At 36.4% G+C, this 16253-nt stretch overlaps 1 protein-coding gene across 2 annotated transcripts in view; it reads right to left on the minus strand.

The window, feature by feature from the left end:
* The window catches only part of LOC128228425 (uncharacterized), an 82735-nt gene that overhangs the window by 46878 nt on the left and 19604 nt on the right, over positions 1-16253 (minus strand). For both annotated transcript variants that reach the window (XM_052939730.1, XM_052939729.1), the window contains 5 exons: positions 4502-4648; positions 3640-3763; positions 1601-1733; positions 583-717; positions 105-208 (listed from right to left, as the gene is read on the minus strand). In XM_052939730.1, coding sequence (XP_052795690.1) covers positions 105-208; positions 583-717; positions 1601-1733; positions 3640-3763; positions 4502-4648 — 643 coding nt within the window. The remainder of the gene's footprint in view (positions 1-104; positions 209-582; positions 718-1600; positions 1734-3639; positions 3764-4501; positions 4649-16253) is intronic.

Genomic DNA, 16253 nt, shown 5'->3' on the forward strand with positions numbered 1-16253 from the left:
CAACTTTCAAAAGAGCCAATTTTCAACTCATTGAACATTTATTTCCCAGATGTTTCATTACTACAGGTTCTGATCATGGAACACTGGTTATATAGGCCACATACCTGTAGCAGTGACTATGGAAATGGGTGTATCCCGCCAGCGTGTGTAAACATCCCGTACCTAGGCTCAACGTGTAGAACAGAAGCTTACCCGCATCATACCAAATCTTAAGAAATAGAAAAGTAAAGTTTTAATGTCACTATGCACTACATGACTAAATTACTTTCCAGCAGAGACATTAAAGGGTTAACATTATTATGTAATACCAGATTTAATACATATTTAGTACTAGGAAAGTTGCACTATTCCACCAGAAAACCATCTTTGTGAATGGACATGACCCAGCTGTGTTATTCACATGAAATAATGAACCAGTCTCCAACATCTTGGCAGCTTTAAGTTTCTACCAGTCAGTAATTAGGAAGTATTGTAGCCATATCAGATTGTCATCTTTATCAGTTTCAGTTGTATTTATGAAACCATCCTATATTTCAGCTTAACATTGCAAAATTATCTCCCTTCTGTCTAGACTTCACTAACCTCCACAGCTCCTAGTTTGTGCCAGTCTGGACTGAGGAAGTATCGTACCCCAGTCAGACTGCCATCTTGCAGCATCGACATCACAAACAGTACCAGTAGACCCAGGTAGGGGAAGGGGGCCAGTACATGCATCACCTAAAGAACACAATATTAAACTCCTAATGATAAAACCCTGGAAAACAAGTAATTTTTGTGAAAATGTAAGATGTTTGTCATATATTATGCCCCCTGAGCGCCAATGTGTCAGAAACATGTGAAAGGTGATTTAAACCCGGTATTTTAAAAATAAAGCATTGATTATTTACCTTTGACCTACTACTTGTAAAACCAAAAGGCACCTTCTGCTAGTGCTATGACAACCTAATCCTGGAGATTCATGATTGTAGCTCAATCAGTCTCGATTTGTTGTGTGGAAAAAGTTTTAATAAGACTGTTGACTGTGATCTTTGACCTAGTGACTCCAAAAATAATAGGGGTCATCTAATGGTCAACGGCAACCTCCCACAATATAACTTTGATTGACCTATGTCAAACTGGTCTCAATCTCTTATTGTGCAGACAAGTTTTGATAAGAGTCTTATGAGGGCAACCTACCACCCCAGTTATGATGGTCCTCAGGTAAAACTGATCTCAAATTATTGAGCAGGCAAGACCTGGTCCACTTACTGTATGACTGAGAGACATTTGCTAACCTATAATTATTAATCTCCACTAAATATGTTAAAACAAGATTAAATATTTAACAGGGAACTAGCTTTTTTAAAGCCTTGTGACTACAGGAAACCATTAAGGCAAAGATATAGGTACCAGGCAGGCGATCTCCTCAGCACTGGAAAGATTAATGAGGATTTATTACCTGACATTGCCAATAGCAGCTGGTTCGTATATGAGACAGGCCAATACAGATGCCTAGAAAAACACCAGTCTCCAGTGCCAGACAGCCATCCCAGGGACTACAAGTTAACCATGGCAACCAAGCCTCCACACCAGGGAATTATTGAACAATTGAATAACTAACCTTGCCAATAGATGTTGGTCCATACATGAGGCAGGCATAAACACAAGCCCAGATGAGCAGCAGACACAGACATAGATACCAGACAGGTGGTCCCAGTTCCTCCATGTCAACCCCAGCAACCAGCACCTCCTCACTGAAGAGTTAACCAGTTGGTAATAGTTGTGATTCATAACTTGCAACATGTATCTTCACCTGACAATGATGAGACAATAAATTAAGTTTACAAGGGGTGTCTCAAAAGTTTTCACCTAAACTTCATAATAGATAACGAAAAGAATAATTAATTATACAAATACAAAGTTTAATATCTCTTTTTTAGTACTCTTATAAATCTATCAAATACAACAAGAGCTGTCACAGAGACAGCACGCTGGCCGCTCGCCACTTCTCGGTGTATGGATTGAAAAGTTTTGGTGAAACATGCATGGATCACTGTTAGATAAGATTTCAATGCAATACATGATGTGCTGAGATATTTACATAAATTGAATGGAAAATATTTGAGGTGGTACGCAAACTTGAACGTAAATTCTAAGTCGAAAAAAGGGCATAATTTTGTCAAAATGCTTGATCGAGTTACCTCCTCCTGTGTTCAGGTTGGGGGTATGATGGTGAACAAGTGTGCGAAGTTTCAAAGCCATATGTCAATGGACTTTGAAAATGTTTGAGGTGGTACGCAAACTTTAACATAAATTCAAAGTAGAAAAAGGGGCATTATTTTGTCAAAATGCTTGATAGAGTTACCTCCTCCTGTGTACAGGTTGGGGGCATGATGGTGAACAAGTTTGCAAAGTTTCAAAGCCATATGTCAATGGGCTTTGAAAATATTTGAGGTGGTACGCAAACTTTAACATAAATTCTAAGTAGAAAAAGGGGTATAATTTTGTCAAAATGCTTGATAGAGTTACCTCCTCCCGTGTACAGGTTGGAGGCATGATGGTGAACAAATGTGCAAAGTTTCAAAGTCATATGTCAATGGACTTTGAAAATATTTGAGGTGATACAAAACTCTTACAAAAACTTTAACATATGTGGTTAAGCCGATGCCGACGCTCGGGTGACTAGGATAGCTCTCCTTATTCTTTGAATAGTTGAGCTAAAAAACAAGGATTTTTTTTTACATTGAAACAAGGGCACTGTGACCTTGTGCCCATTAATTCTCCAGTGAAAGGCCCGTGTCTCAAAGAATCATGTCCATAATCTTTCACACCATCATATTCATCGTCTATGATTGACTGATGCTGTCCTTAAATTGTCCATGCCACTTAAACATCAAACAACTGCAACAATTCTTTGGACTATTTTATCATATTAAACGTCTTCGTAGGTGTTTTCCTGAGCGCTTCACAAAACTGTATCACTGCCCTTTGATTCGCGTCACCAAATGAGGTCATAATTGTTTTAAGTCTCTCTTAGATAGGAGGTGGTTGTTTTTATATTTCTGTACATGAAATTGTTACACACATTAAAATAACAGGAAACGATGTTGTGACTACGCATAAAGGGCAGGCAAAATTACACGTAAAAAAACACCTCGAGAAAGTGTTATTTTGTGCATTTAGGAGAAGACCTTGCTTGTATTTAGTAATGTTAAACTGGTATGCGCCATGTGAACATTTATAGGGTTCCATAGAAAAGATTTAAGGTATAGTTTGAATGGAAATGTAACAATTTACTGTTTTTGTTTCATGAAGTCCAATATTTGTCTTTTTTTACTAACAAGTTAATATTCTATTTGTTAAAACAAAACTTATGAGAAAAGTCTACAAACTTCAGGGACACCCCTTGTATTTTCTATGCAATTATTACATTGTTATTATCAGATGCAGGACATTCCTCTGTACATGGCATGTGAAATGCACATTAAATATGGTTTGAATGAGAGCTTTCCATTAATTTTTTATATGAACTCTACTAGAAAAAAGTTCCTAAGACTTCAATGTCAATAAATTTCTTACTACTTTTAAACAATGCATTTAAATTAATATTATATTTAGACACAAATGTCAATAATAACTTATAACAAACCACATATTTACTAGAAATACTGTATGGCCCCTCTATATATTTTGGAATGTGGATCTGTGTTGTTGAATGTTCCAAGAGTTGTGTCCCTTGATGAGTTGGTTAAAGCAGAGTAGGAATCTAAATAACACTGTACATCTGAAAGTAGAGAAATGGGTCTTATTTCTGTTTCAATCACATTCATGTATCATAACAATATGTTGAACGCTGAAAAGTTGTTCAAAATGATTTTGCCTAAAAAATCAAACTTAGTCAAGTTTTATTTTTTTTAAACCAGCTGCTACCATGATTGAAATGATAAACCATGGACCGATTGTTAATGACCTTTATTAAGGTTAAAAATCTTTGTTAACAGTAATCTAGTAACAGGTCAGTAGAAAGGTCAAGGTCACCATACATGACCAATACCTGAATAATAATTCAAATGAAATATAAATACAATGTCTCACTCTCAGCTCCATCTTTTCAAAGCTCTTAGAACAGTTTTAGCGTTAATGTGATTTTTATTATCATTTATTTGTAGATAATTATATATACATCTTTTTTAACTTTTAAATCTTTACCGATCTGGAAGTTTAATGAACACTTAAAAGTCTTGTAATCTGCAGTGCTCCTAACAAGATTTTAGACATCAGTTTTAGTTGTATTTGTTTTATTTAAATATGAGTACATCATCAAATTGTTCACCTCCTTAAGTTAACATCGATGTCGTTAATCCCCTTGTTAACTTAAATCAAGTTCTGAACAATGGGTATTATCTTTCAGAAAGAAGGCACATCAATATGTTATGCAACATCTTGCAACTTAATAAGCATTATCTTATGTAAGGTTATCAAGCAGTCATCAAATACATTTGGTTGAAAGTGCTGCGGTTACCTGTCATGTTGCCACACTGCCAGGGCAGTTGGCTTCCTGAAAGGGCTGTTGCCATGGCAATCCCAAAATAGTACACAGCCCATGTGACCTCCATGGCGTAGTAACAGGTCAGCAGAAAGGTCAAGGTCACCATACATGGACCAATACCTGAATAAAAATTCAAATGAAAAATAAATACAAAGTCTCACTCTCCATCCATCTTTTCAAAGCTCTTAGGACAGTTTTAGCGTTAATGTGATTTTTATTAACATTTTTTTGTAGATAATTATATATATATATATATATATATATATATATATATATATATATATATATATATATATATATATATATATATATATATATATATATATATATACATATAACAAATAATGTATTATTCATTTGGTTTGGTAAACATTTCTACAGTAAAACTGCTGTCCTTCGAACAAGCGGTCCTTCGAGAACTGGCGTTCCCTCGAGGTCGGAGTTTGGTCCCGAACTATTTCCTTCTATTTTCATATAAAATTTACCTACGCTGCATCGAAACCTAATTATGTCGAGGAGTCGAGTAATATACTCGGTCCTAAGTACACAAATCATGCACAAAACCTTATGGCTAAATAGTAATAAAAATATGAATAAACACTACCATATCGATCCAACATCAGAATCTCTGAAATGAATTCCTTCTTGTCACTGCTTTTCAATATGGCAATTTTGTAAAAGTAAAAAAATCTATTTATTCATTTATTGATATTTCTTTTACATTTTATATTTAGTATACATATAGTATACGACAGCCTTTGAACATATGAGCGATTTCCACAATGCAACACATAATCGGTGTCTTAGTAAACAGACGACTTCAAACTTGAAATACACTGAACTAATTCATGACAGACTGGAGAATTGAATATCGGGTCGTTCGAAACATCGGTTCCCTCAAGGTTTAGGCTCGGTCCCGGGTGACCTCGAGCGATCGCAGTTTTACTGTATACTTAAGCAAGATTAAATGATCTCATTGGTTGTACAAGCAATAATTTCAGGCCTAATTATTATCATTTTATGAGTCTGTCTAGCAATCATTGTTTGTAATACTGCTTCATTAGTGAATGATCTTGAATAATTATAACTCAACAGCAGCTTCTGTATTCGAAGGACATACAAATTAATGATGTATTCTAATAAATATCCAAGATCCTTTAATAAATATATAATAGAGGTCATAAATGAAGTTGATTGGATGACAAAAAGGAGACCAGTTGATGCGTTTATGTGGAAACTGTATTTATGGAGGAAAATGTAAACCCTACTGACTCATATTTACCCTTGTTTTCGACTGGAGATGACCCATACCATATTCACTGGCCCTAAATATCATGTTGAGAAATTTTCTGACTTGATAACTAAATATCTATTCTGCGTTTCTTTCAGATTGGATGAACACTGTTTAACTTATAAAAAAAATAAGATACTTTTAACACAAAATTTTGTCTTTACCGGTATATTTGACTATGTTAACTTTTGTTTCCAGGATTATGACCCATATTCACACTCAGGTCTTCAATATAATGTTGACAAATATTCTGACCAAGTTTCAGAAGATTGTAATAACATTGTTGATTGTATGAAAGCATTGTTTTCTTGATTTGAAATAGTGACCCTTTTTTGTTTGAATGAACACCAACAAATTTGTGAAGAAACATGAATCTGGATGACATGATTTTGTATAAATATTTGACCTAGTGACCTTGTTTTATTTATGAGCTGACCCATATTTACAATCATCATAAATATCATGCGGACAAGTTTCAAAAAGATTGGATAAAACTGTTTTGTTAAGGACGCAGAAAAAGGAAATATTAAGCATAACTTGAAAACAAATCCGCCCAAAGTCCACCCAGTTTAGACAATCGATGACCCAGAATTTTTAAATTTAAAACCTGACTAAGAATGTTTGCCTTAAACTCCATTTTTTTCAGTTTCTAACATTGAGATGAATTTATCTAAAATCAGAAAATAAAACCGTTTTTTCTGCATGTCATATCACTGTTTAAAGATTTTAGCACTTTCAATGCTGATGAAAACTCGAGCTTTCACTGAATGTGATTACCTTAATATCCCCAAATGCCGCCCTCCTAGAAAATGGCAGTGAAATATTTAGAAATACCAGCTGATATTGACTATGCTGTGGGTATAGTGATGGTTTTACACATTGCATTGTCTCTCTTATACCAATTTGTTTGAAGAGTGATTAAATTATGTCCAGATGTTTCAAGTTATTCTTGGACATGGAAAAAGTAACAAAAGGCAATAACTCTGTATTTCGCTGAAAAAGAATATGGTTTTTCTACACTGCATTTCCTCTCATTTTGCTTAACCATTGCATGAAGTTTAATTATATTCCATCTTGTAATTTCAAGTAATGCTCCTGATAAGAAAAAGTAAAAAAGGGCAAATACTCTGTAATAAACTAAAATAGAGTTATTGTTCTTGTGCACTAAACTTTCTATTATTGTCCTTTACCATTGCAAGAAGTTTAATTAAAATCCATCCAGTGTTTTCAAGTAATGCTCCTGACAAGAAAAAGTAACAAGGGTAATTACTCTGTAATAAACTGAAATAGAGTTATTGTTCTTGTGCATTGCAATTCTTTTCATCGTGCTTTACCATTGCATGAAGTTTAATTAAATGCAATCCAGTATTTTTCAGATAGTGCTCTGGACAAGAAAAAGTAACTCGGGGCAATAACTCTGAAATAAGCTAAAATAGAGTTATTGTTCTGGTATACTGCACTTCATCTCATTGTGCTTTACCATTATTTGAAGTTAAGTTAAATTCCAATATGCAGTTTCGGCATTATGCTCCAGGCAAGGAAAGTGCAACAGACCAACTGACGGACAAAAGGGTGATTCCAAATAACCCCCTTCTAACTTTGTTTGTTGGGGGTATAATGAGGCACTTAAGTAAGCCAGAAAGTAAAACAAAAGTCACAAAAGTAAAAGTAAAAGTAGCCATTTTAATTTCTCTCTTCTAATTTCAAATCTCCTCATGATAGATGAAAGATTCTCATAAATATCTAAGTGTTGACTCTGTTCTTAAGAAATACTTGATCATGCTGATTAATTGATTTTAACTGATTATTTTATTTGTATTCCAAAAGATTAACAGACTTTCCATGGATTTTTCCTTTCATGTTCCCATTTTCAGTAACCTGGAACTATATTTTTACCATTCCCGTATGGTTTTTCCCATACAACTACTAGATAGCAATTTCAGACCAGACACTTAAGTTTGTGTGACAATCGCCTCTTACAGGTAATCGGTTTCGACTGGACCTTAAATCAATGTAACTTGAATGATTTGCAAGAAAACCAGACTTTTTGATTCCAAATTAAAGCCAATATTGGAAGCATTTTTGCAAGGTGTTTCAAAATCTCCTTAAGTGGATGGTAACACGAAGTTCAATGCTTTTTTCTATATTTGAACCATTTGCAGATGCTTATCAATCAAAAACTGCCAAGCAAATTGTTCACTTCTCTTGTAATGTGTCTGACTGTGTAATTAGGAGATGTTCTTCAGCAGCTATTGACCTATTCTTACAAAACTATGTGCCATCAAGAAGTAGACTTAAATCATACAAATAAACAGTCTAATCACACAGCTTTCAGAAATGTGAATCTCCTTTGTGAACTAATCTGTTTTAATCATCTGTATTTCCTCTCAAAACCAACAGAACTAATAAGATTTTACTATATTTTTCCCTTCTGATGTGTTGTTAACCCACTTTTAAAATGTGATAAAATTTAAAAGTTAAAGCCATCAATGCATGCTCAAGCCCTGACAGCTCTTGTTGTTACAAAACACTGGCATTATACTAAGAACCACATGCGTAATCATAAGGCGGGCATACAAAGCTTGACAAACCAGGCTGGGCATGAGATGTTTATCTCGAACTTTTGACTGCACTTGCAGCCCTATAAAGAATGAAAACAAGAGCCGTCGTAAGACAGCGCGCTCGACTACGCCGCTTTGACTTAGAATACAATAACGATGTAATAATACCAAGTTTGGTCTCTTTATGTCAAACCTTACTAAAATTATTCGATACATAAGGTGACTTTGATGCTGCCCTCCCACCAGCCCGCCCAAACAATGACGCAAGTCATTCAAATAACTTGATTTCCCATTATGAAAATGTGGTTAAGAATATACAAATATGCCTTTCAAACGAAATAAAAAATAAAAAAATCAAGGGCCATAATTTGTATTTAGGCTTAAAACAGAGTTATGTTTCTTTTTGTAAGATGGTCGTAAATAATTTTGAATTTTATTAAGAGCATTTAATAAACGGTATAGAAGTTTTTTTTATTTAAATCCCAACTTGCCCTTAACTTTTACTTGCCTAAAACTTTAACCTAAGTCAATCAGGGGCTATAACTTGTATTAAGGATATGAAGTTATGTAACCTCATTGGGTGATGGTCCTGAACAATTGTGTAAAGTATTAAGTCAATTGAATGAAGGGTATAGAAGTTATTAAACAAGTCCAGCTAAAAATGATCTTGCAATTTGTATTTTGACAGGGCTTGCATTCATATAGAGAATGGCAATGCCGTCATGTCGATATTGCAATTCATGACTGTGCCTTGTATGATATAGGCAATGACACTGATGATATTGCAATTCATGACTGTACCTGCCATGAAATATTCAATGACACTGATGATATTGCAATTCATGACTGTGCCTGCCATGAAATATTCAATGACAATGATGATATTGCAATTCATGACTGTACCTGCCATGAAATATTCAATGACACTGATGATATTGCAATTCATGACTGTACCTGCCATGAAATATTCAATGACACTGATGATATTGCAATTCATGACTGTACCTGCCATGAAATATTCAATGACAATGATGCTATTGCAATTCATGACTGTGCCTGGCATGATAATAGATATATCCAATGACAATTATGATGTTGCAATTCATGGCTGTGCTTGCCATGATATATCCAATGACAATGATGATATTGCAATTCATGACTGTGCCTGGGCATGACAAAGCCAATGACAATGATAATATTGCAATTCAATGACAATTATGTGATGCAATGTATACTGTGCCTGCCATGATATCAGGGCTTCTAAAATCTAAACCTAAATCTGTCCGGACCCGGCGACTATCGCCGCCCCCCCCCCCCCCCCCACCCCCCCCCACCCCCCCGCAAAAAAGAAGAAGACAGGTTACAAAGTCCAAAATATGGAAAAGGAAATGTCTGAAGAAGTATGTCACACATTTTCGTGATGTGTATTCTGTCAATATCTTTTTGCGATGTGGCAACTCGTAAGAGGGCTTTAAAACCATAATAGGCAATTCAGATAGTATTTGATACAAACTTAATTTTAAATAAGATTCTTATCGAATTCTGCAGCGTCTCTAACAAGAAACCCTGCAATTGTAATTAATTGCGGCCGGCGGGAAGCGGTCAGACGACAAAAAGTGAAACAGTATTGTCATTTTTTTGCTTGATGCCACTTCCAGGGATCAACATTCAACTGATAATATTTAATAAACAAATATATCTATATTTATAATCAAGGCTTCTAGCTTTTAGTCAGATATAGACAACGAATTTTACATTATATTTTATTAAAATGACGTAAGCACAGGGTTTTGCAATAAGTTTCAGTTGAACCGTCTCAAATAGTAAAGTAACCGACCAGCTACTACTTATTCTATTTAAAATTCATTTAGTTTTCCAAATTTGAACTGGCCCAATTGTCATTTGAACCCTCCATTTTGGCCGGCAGCCGGTTCTTATTGAGAACACTGTAAGCGGCACACTCAGCTTTGATACTTTAGTAAATCAAGCGCGTCGCTTTGGATGTCCTATAGAATAAGAGCATCTGCTTATTAACAGATACCGTGTGTTCAGCATGGCTGGAAAAGCAGCTGGGTGCCTTGGTCATTTGGTAATCAGAACACTTTTATTGGGGGTAATTTTGAATGTGTGAATGACCCAAGAAGGATTGTATGTTATAATTTCGACAAATTTAACTGACTTAGCCGAAATTATAAAAAAACAACAACAACATTTCTGACCGATTTTTTGGACTCTTTTCGAAACTGAAATCGGTCTGGCTTGGTCAAACCGGTCCAGACCGGCAAATTGCTGGTGTTTAGAAGCCCTGCATGATAAAGTCCATGACAATGATGATATTGCAATTTATACTGTGCCTACCGTGGTATAGCGATTGCCAATCTTGATATTTAGCCAATAGCCAATTTATACTGTGTCTGCTGTGGAATAGAGAATGACAATGTTGATATTGCACTTTATACAGTGCCTGCCATCATATAAATGTCTGCCGTAATATAGCAAATGACAATGGTGATATTGAAATTCATGATTGTGCCTGCCATCATATAAATGTCTGCCATAATATAGCAAATGACAATGGTGCTATTGCAATTCATGATTGTGCCTGCCATCATATAAATGCATACATTTGATAACGTCCCGGACGTCTGGTATTGTCCCAGAAATCGTATCTCTGTCACGGAGTCACGGAGGGTGCATATTTGTCCCGGAAAGTCATAAAAAAAAAAACGAAAAAAAAAATCTCGGAATCAGAATCGATTATCTTAATTTTACCAATGTAAGTCAGCTATTTTGCCTGTCCGGGACACTGGTCATAAAACACAGGACATGTTGACACTAATCCGTTAATTGGTACGAGTGTCGTCGAGGTCATCGTCAATCACCCGATAATTGATCTATCGGCCTATTGTTGTGCTTAATGAGTGGGGGAGGGTTCTTGTATACAAATTCATTGTTTTCATATGGATTTGTTTGGTCTTATGAATGATAGCTTTTAATTGATGAATTGATATTTTTCACACATTTTACCAACAAACGAGCATGAAGGTAAGTTCAAAGAAAGTGACAAAATGAGTAAAAAAACAAAATTAAAACACGAAAAACATCCCATATTCCTTTCAAATTTCAAAGTCGATACGTCGTTATACTTTAAACAACTTACGCGTCCATAAGGAATTTTAGTGTTTTGACCTTTTTTCCGAACTATCCTGTGTATTTTTACGCCGAAATAAAACTGACGATATGGGGTTTACAGGCGGTTATATAGAGTGCTTTAATCACGTGACCATGGTAAGTCACATGATCGCTTTATACAGCCGATTGTTGACACGTCTCTATCAAAATTATATGCATCTCCAAACGGAAAAAAAGCTCATCGACTGGAAAATCTTCTTTATCGTCTGGAAAATATTGTGTGTCATAAATTGCAAACGTTTTAAATGTGATAAAAAAATAAATATTTTGTAACGCATGTTCTCAAAAGCGCGGGAAAACAGGTGCCCGTATAGTTGTCTATTTCCTGTTTTGATGAAACCGAAATTAGACTGCATATCCTCCTGGTTAGCACTTCATTTAAAAGCCTGGGAAAATATCTGGTGGTTTTATTTTTTCAAGAAAATGCAGAAAAAAACAACCATGTCAAGTAAAAAATACGTCTTGGCAGTCAAAATAGGTACATTTTCCCGACATTAAAAACGACTACAATAGCCCCAGATATGCTATAGAATGCACCACAGCGTTCCCCATTTAAAAAAAATTCCGGGGGTGACCCCCCTAGTGTGCGTTGACATTACGACGAGTGTCCCGGAATCAACCCAAGAAATTATCACATGTATGATAAATGTCTGCCGTAATATAGCAAATGACAATGTTCATGACTGTGCCTGTCATGGTATAGCAAATGACAGTATTGCTATTGCAATTTATATCTGAATTGGCAGTCTTATAGAGAATAACAATGTTAATTTTGCAAATATTTTTTTAATGGGTCTGCCGTCCTATAGAGAATGACATTTTTGATCTAGAAAAGTTTGACTGCATTTGACATATAATGTTCTAGGTTTTGCTATACAATTTAGAATAATTGTTCAGAGTTTAATCGTTCATATTTACAGTGTTTTAAATTAAGAATAATCTCCAACATCATCCTGAATTTTCTGGGAAGCTTAATTAAAATACAATTGATTCCTCCAAGATCAAGTCCTCACTTCACACATCTTTCTAGTAAACAACAAAGTTAATGGTTTCTTCCAATTAAGGAAGACATCTTCTGATTAGTTATCATGACATCCCTCTTGGAACAAACATTCATTAATTATACAAAGTTCATAAGGTTACTGTTTTTCCACATACACAATCAATTTATCACAATCGTCAAAGATAAGTAATGTACAATATTAAAACTTTATTTCTGTGGTAAGAATATTGCAAAAAAGGTATTGTCAATAAAGATTTTTTGTTACATTTTAGAATAATGTCAGACAATTTTGATCACAACATTTAACCTTTGACATTAAATGATGGGTCCCTGCTATATAAGTCTGGACAATGGTCTGCTACTTGGACAATTAATGGTGGGTCCCTGCTGCATATACTTGGACAATTAATGATAGGTTCCTGCTACTTGGACAATTAATGATGGTTCCCTGTTACTTGGACAATTAATGGTGGGTCCTTGCTACATATACTTGGACAATAAGTACCCTGCTACTTGGACAATAAGAATGGGTCCCTGCTACTTGGACAATAAATAATGGGTCCCTGCTACTTGGACAATTAATGGTGGGTCCTTGCTACATATACTTGGACAATAAGTACCGTAAATGGTCCCTGCTACTTGGACAATAAGTAATGGGTCCCTGCTACTTGGACAATAAATAATGGGTCCCTGCTACTTGGACAATTAATGGTGGGTTCCTGCTATATACACCTGGACAATTAATGATGGTATCCTGCTACTTGGACAATTAATGGTGGGTCCTTGCTACATATACTTGGACAATAAATAATGGGTCCCTGCTACTTGGACAATTAATGATGGTTCCCTGCTACTTGGACAATTAATGGTGGGTTCCTGCTATATATACTTCAACAATTAACGATGGTTCCCTGCTAAATGGACAATTAATGGTGGGTCCCTGCTATATAAACTTGGACAAATAATGGTGGGTCCCTGCTACTGTAACCATGACCTTTGACTCGATGACCCTAAAATCTTAAGGGGTCATCTACAGGTCAGACACAACTCCAAGTCAAGTTTGAGGGCCATGGGTGCAGGCATTGTCCAATTATCACTTGAAACATTTTCGCTTTCAAGGTCACTGTGAACCTGACCTTTGACCCAATGACTCCTAAAATCAATAAGGGTCATCTTCTGGTCAGGCCCAACTTACATATCAAGTTTGATGATCATAGATTCAGGCATTGTTAAGATATCACTGGGAGAAAATTTGTTAACTTTTTTGTGTTAAAGGTTACTGTGACCTTGACCTTGGTCTGATGACCCCCAAAGTCAAGAGGGGTCATCTACTGGTCAGGCCCAACCTTCATGCCAAGTTTGATGACCATAGGTCCAGGAATTGTCGAGTTTGCTTTCAAGGTCACTGTGACCTTGACCTTTGACCCCTTAAATCAATAGGGGTCATCTACTGGTCAGGCCCAACCTCCAAGTCAAGTTTGAGGGCCATAGGCGCAGGCATTGTTGAGTTATCACTCGGGCAACCTTTTATCGTTCAAAGTCACTGTTACCTTTGGCCCAATGACCCTCAAAAACAATTGGGGTCATCTACTGTTCAGGCCAAACCTCCAAGTCAAGTTTGAGGGCCATAGGTGCAGGCATTGAAGAGTAATCACACGGACAACCTTTTACCATTCAAGGTCACTGTGACCTTGACCTTTGGCCCAATGACCTCTTTAATCAATAGGGGTCAACTACTGGTCAGGCCCAACCTCCAAGTCAAGTTTGATGGCCATGGGTACAGGCATTGTCGAGTTATCACTCAGACAACCTTTTACCATTCAAGGTCACTGTGACCTTGACCTTTGGCCCAATAACCCCCAAAAGTAATAGGGGTCATCTACTGGTCAGGCCCAACCAGAAAGTCAAGTTTGAGGGCCATGGGTGCAGGCATTGTCGAGTTATCACATGGACAACCTTTTACCATTCAAGGTCACTGTGACCTTGACCTTTGGCCCGATGACCCCCAAAAACAATAAGGGTCATCTACTGGTCAGTCCAAACCTCCAAGTCAATTATGAGCACCATGGGTGCAGGGATTGTTGAGTTATCACTCGGAAAACCTTTTACCATTCAAGGTTACTGTGACCTTGATATTTGACCCGATGAGCCCTTAAAACAAAAGGGGTCATCTACTGGTCAGGCCCAACCTCCAAGTCAAGAATGAGGGCCATGGGTGCAGGCATTGTCGATTTATCACTCGGACAACCTTTTACCATTTAAGGTCACTGTGACCTTGACCTTTGGCCCAATGACCCCCAAAACAAAAGGGGTCATCTACTGGTCAGGCCCAACTTCCATATCAAGTTTGATGAGCATAGGTCTAGGCATTGTTGAGTTATCACTCGGACAAGCTTTAAAGTTATTTTACCATTAAAGGTCACTGTGACATTGACCTTTGACCTGATGAGCCCTAAAATCAATAGGGGTCATCTACTGGTCACACCCAACCTTCATGTCAAGTTTGATGACCATACGTCCAGGAGTTTTTGAGTTATCACTTAGACAAGCTTTGGTCTACTGACGGACAGACGGACCGACCGACGGACCGACCGACATGCCTGTGCAAAGCAATATACCTCTCTTCTTCGATGGGGGGCATAAACAAAAATTAGTTCCAGCTACTTTCACATTAAATGATGATTCCCTGCTAATTTGACATTATAGTGATTGATCCCTGCTTCTAGAGATTTAATGATGAATTAGCCTGATACTTTGTTGTATATCACCTTGTTTTGCAAGAAAAGGCAGACTAGAAATATAAAATTATATTTATAGGAAATACAACAGTAGGAAATAGCACAATCACTTAAATGAATAATAGAAGGGAAATTATCTGTTATGAACAGTAAGCAGGCACCAATGGTCAAATATTGAAGTCTAATGTGCATCCTTTTTCAGTAGAAAACAGGCAAGACACAACAATTATTTGAATCGGAATTATGGGCAATATCAATGTGCATATTGTATCTGTAAACATGTGTTCCAAGTTTCATTTGAGTATCTTTAATCGTTTTTGACTTGGGGCCCAGGTTTTGCAAGACACCAACAACAATGTCAACAAAAGGCTATGAAAGACCTCGCAAGTTTGATGTTTGAGTAGCTTAATTGTTAACATGACATTATATACTTAGTTTCATGTAAATATCTTATATAGACTATCTTAAGCCAATTTACTTCATCTGTTGTTCTCCAATTTAATTACAGTTCCTAGTTACAAATCTCGGAATAACCTTCCAGTATACAAAGAGGCATACCTTCAATCTCTTCATAACATTCTAGAATTGTTATGGCCATCCATTCAGTCCCTGCTTATAAACCTCAGTACTACATTCCAGGATATTTTGGGACATCCCTTCAGTCTCATTCAAACCTCAGCATAACTTTCCAGGATATAAATGGGGATCCATTCAGTCTCTGCTAACAAACAGCTGAATAATATTCCAGAATCCAAAGGGACGTCACTTAAGTCCTTGCTTACAAACCCCAGTCCCTGCTTTCAAACGTCATTATTACCTTCCATGATACAAAGGGCCATCCCTTCAGTCCTTCCTTACAAACCCTTGCTTACAAACCCCAGTCCCTGCTTACAAACCCCATTATTACATTCCTTGATAAAAAGGGCCATCCCTTCAGTCT

The sequence above is a fragment of the Mya arenaria genome, chromosome 3, assembly GCF_026914265.1.
Source record: "Mya arenaria isolate MELC-2E11 chromosome 3, ASM2691426v1".
In the NCBI taxonomy this organism is placed as follows: Eukaryota; Metazoa; Mollusca; class Bivalvia; order Myida; family Myidae; genus Mya; species Mya arenaria.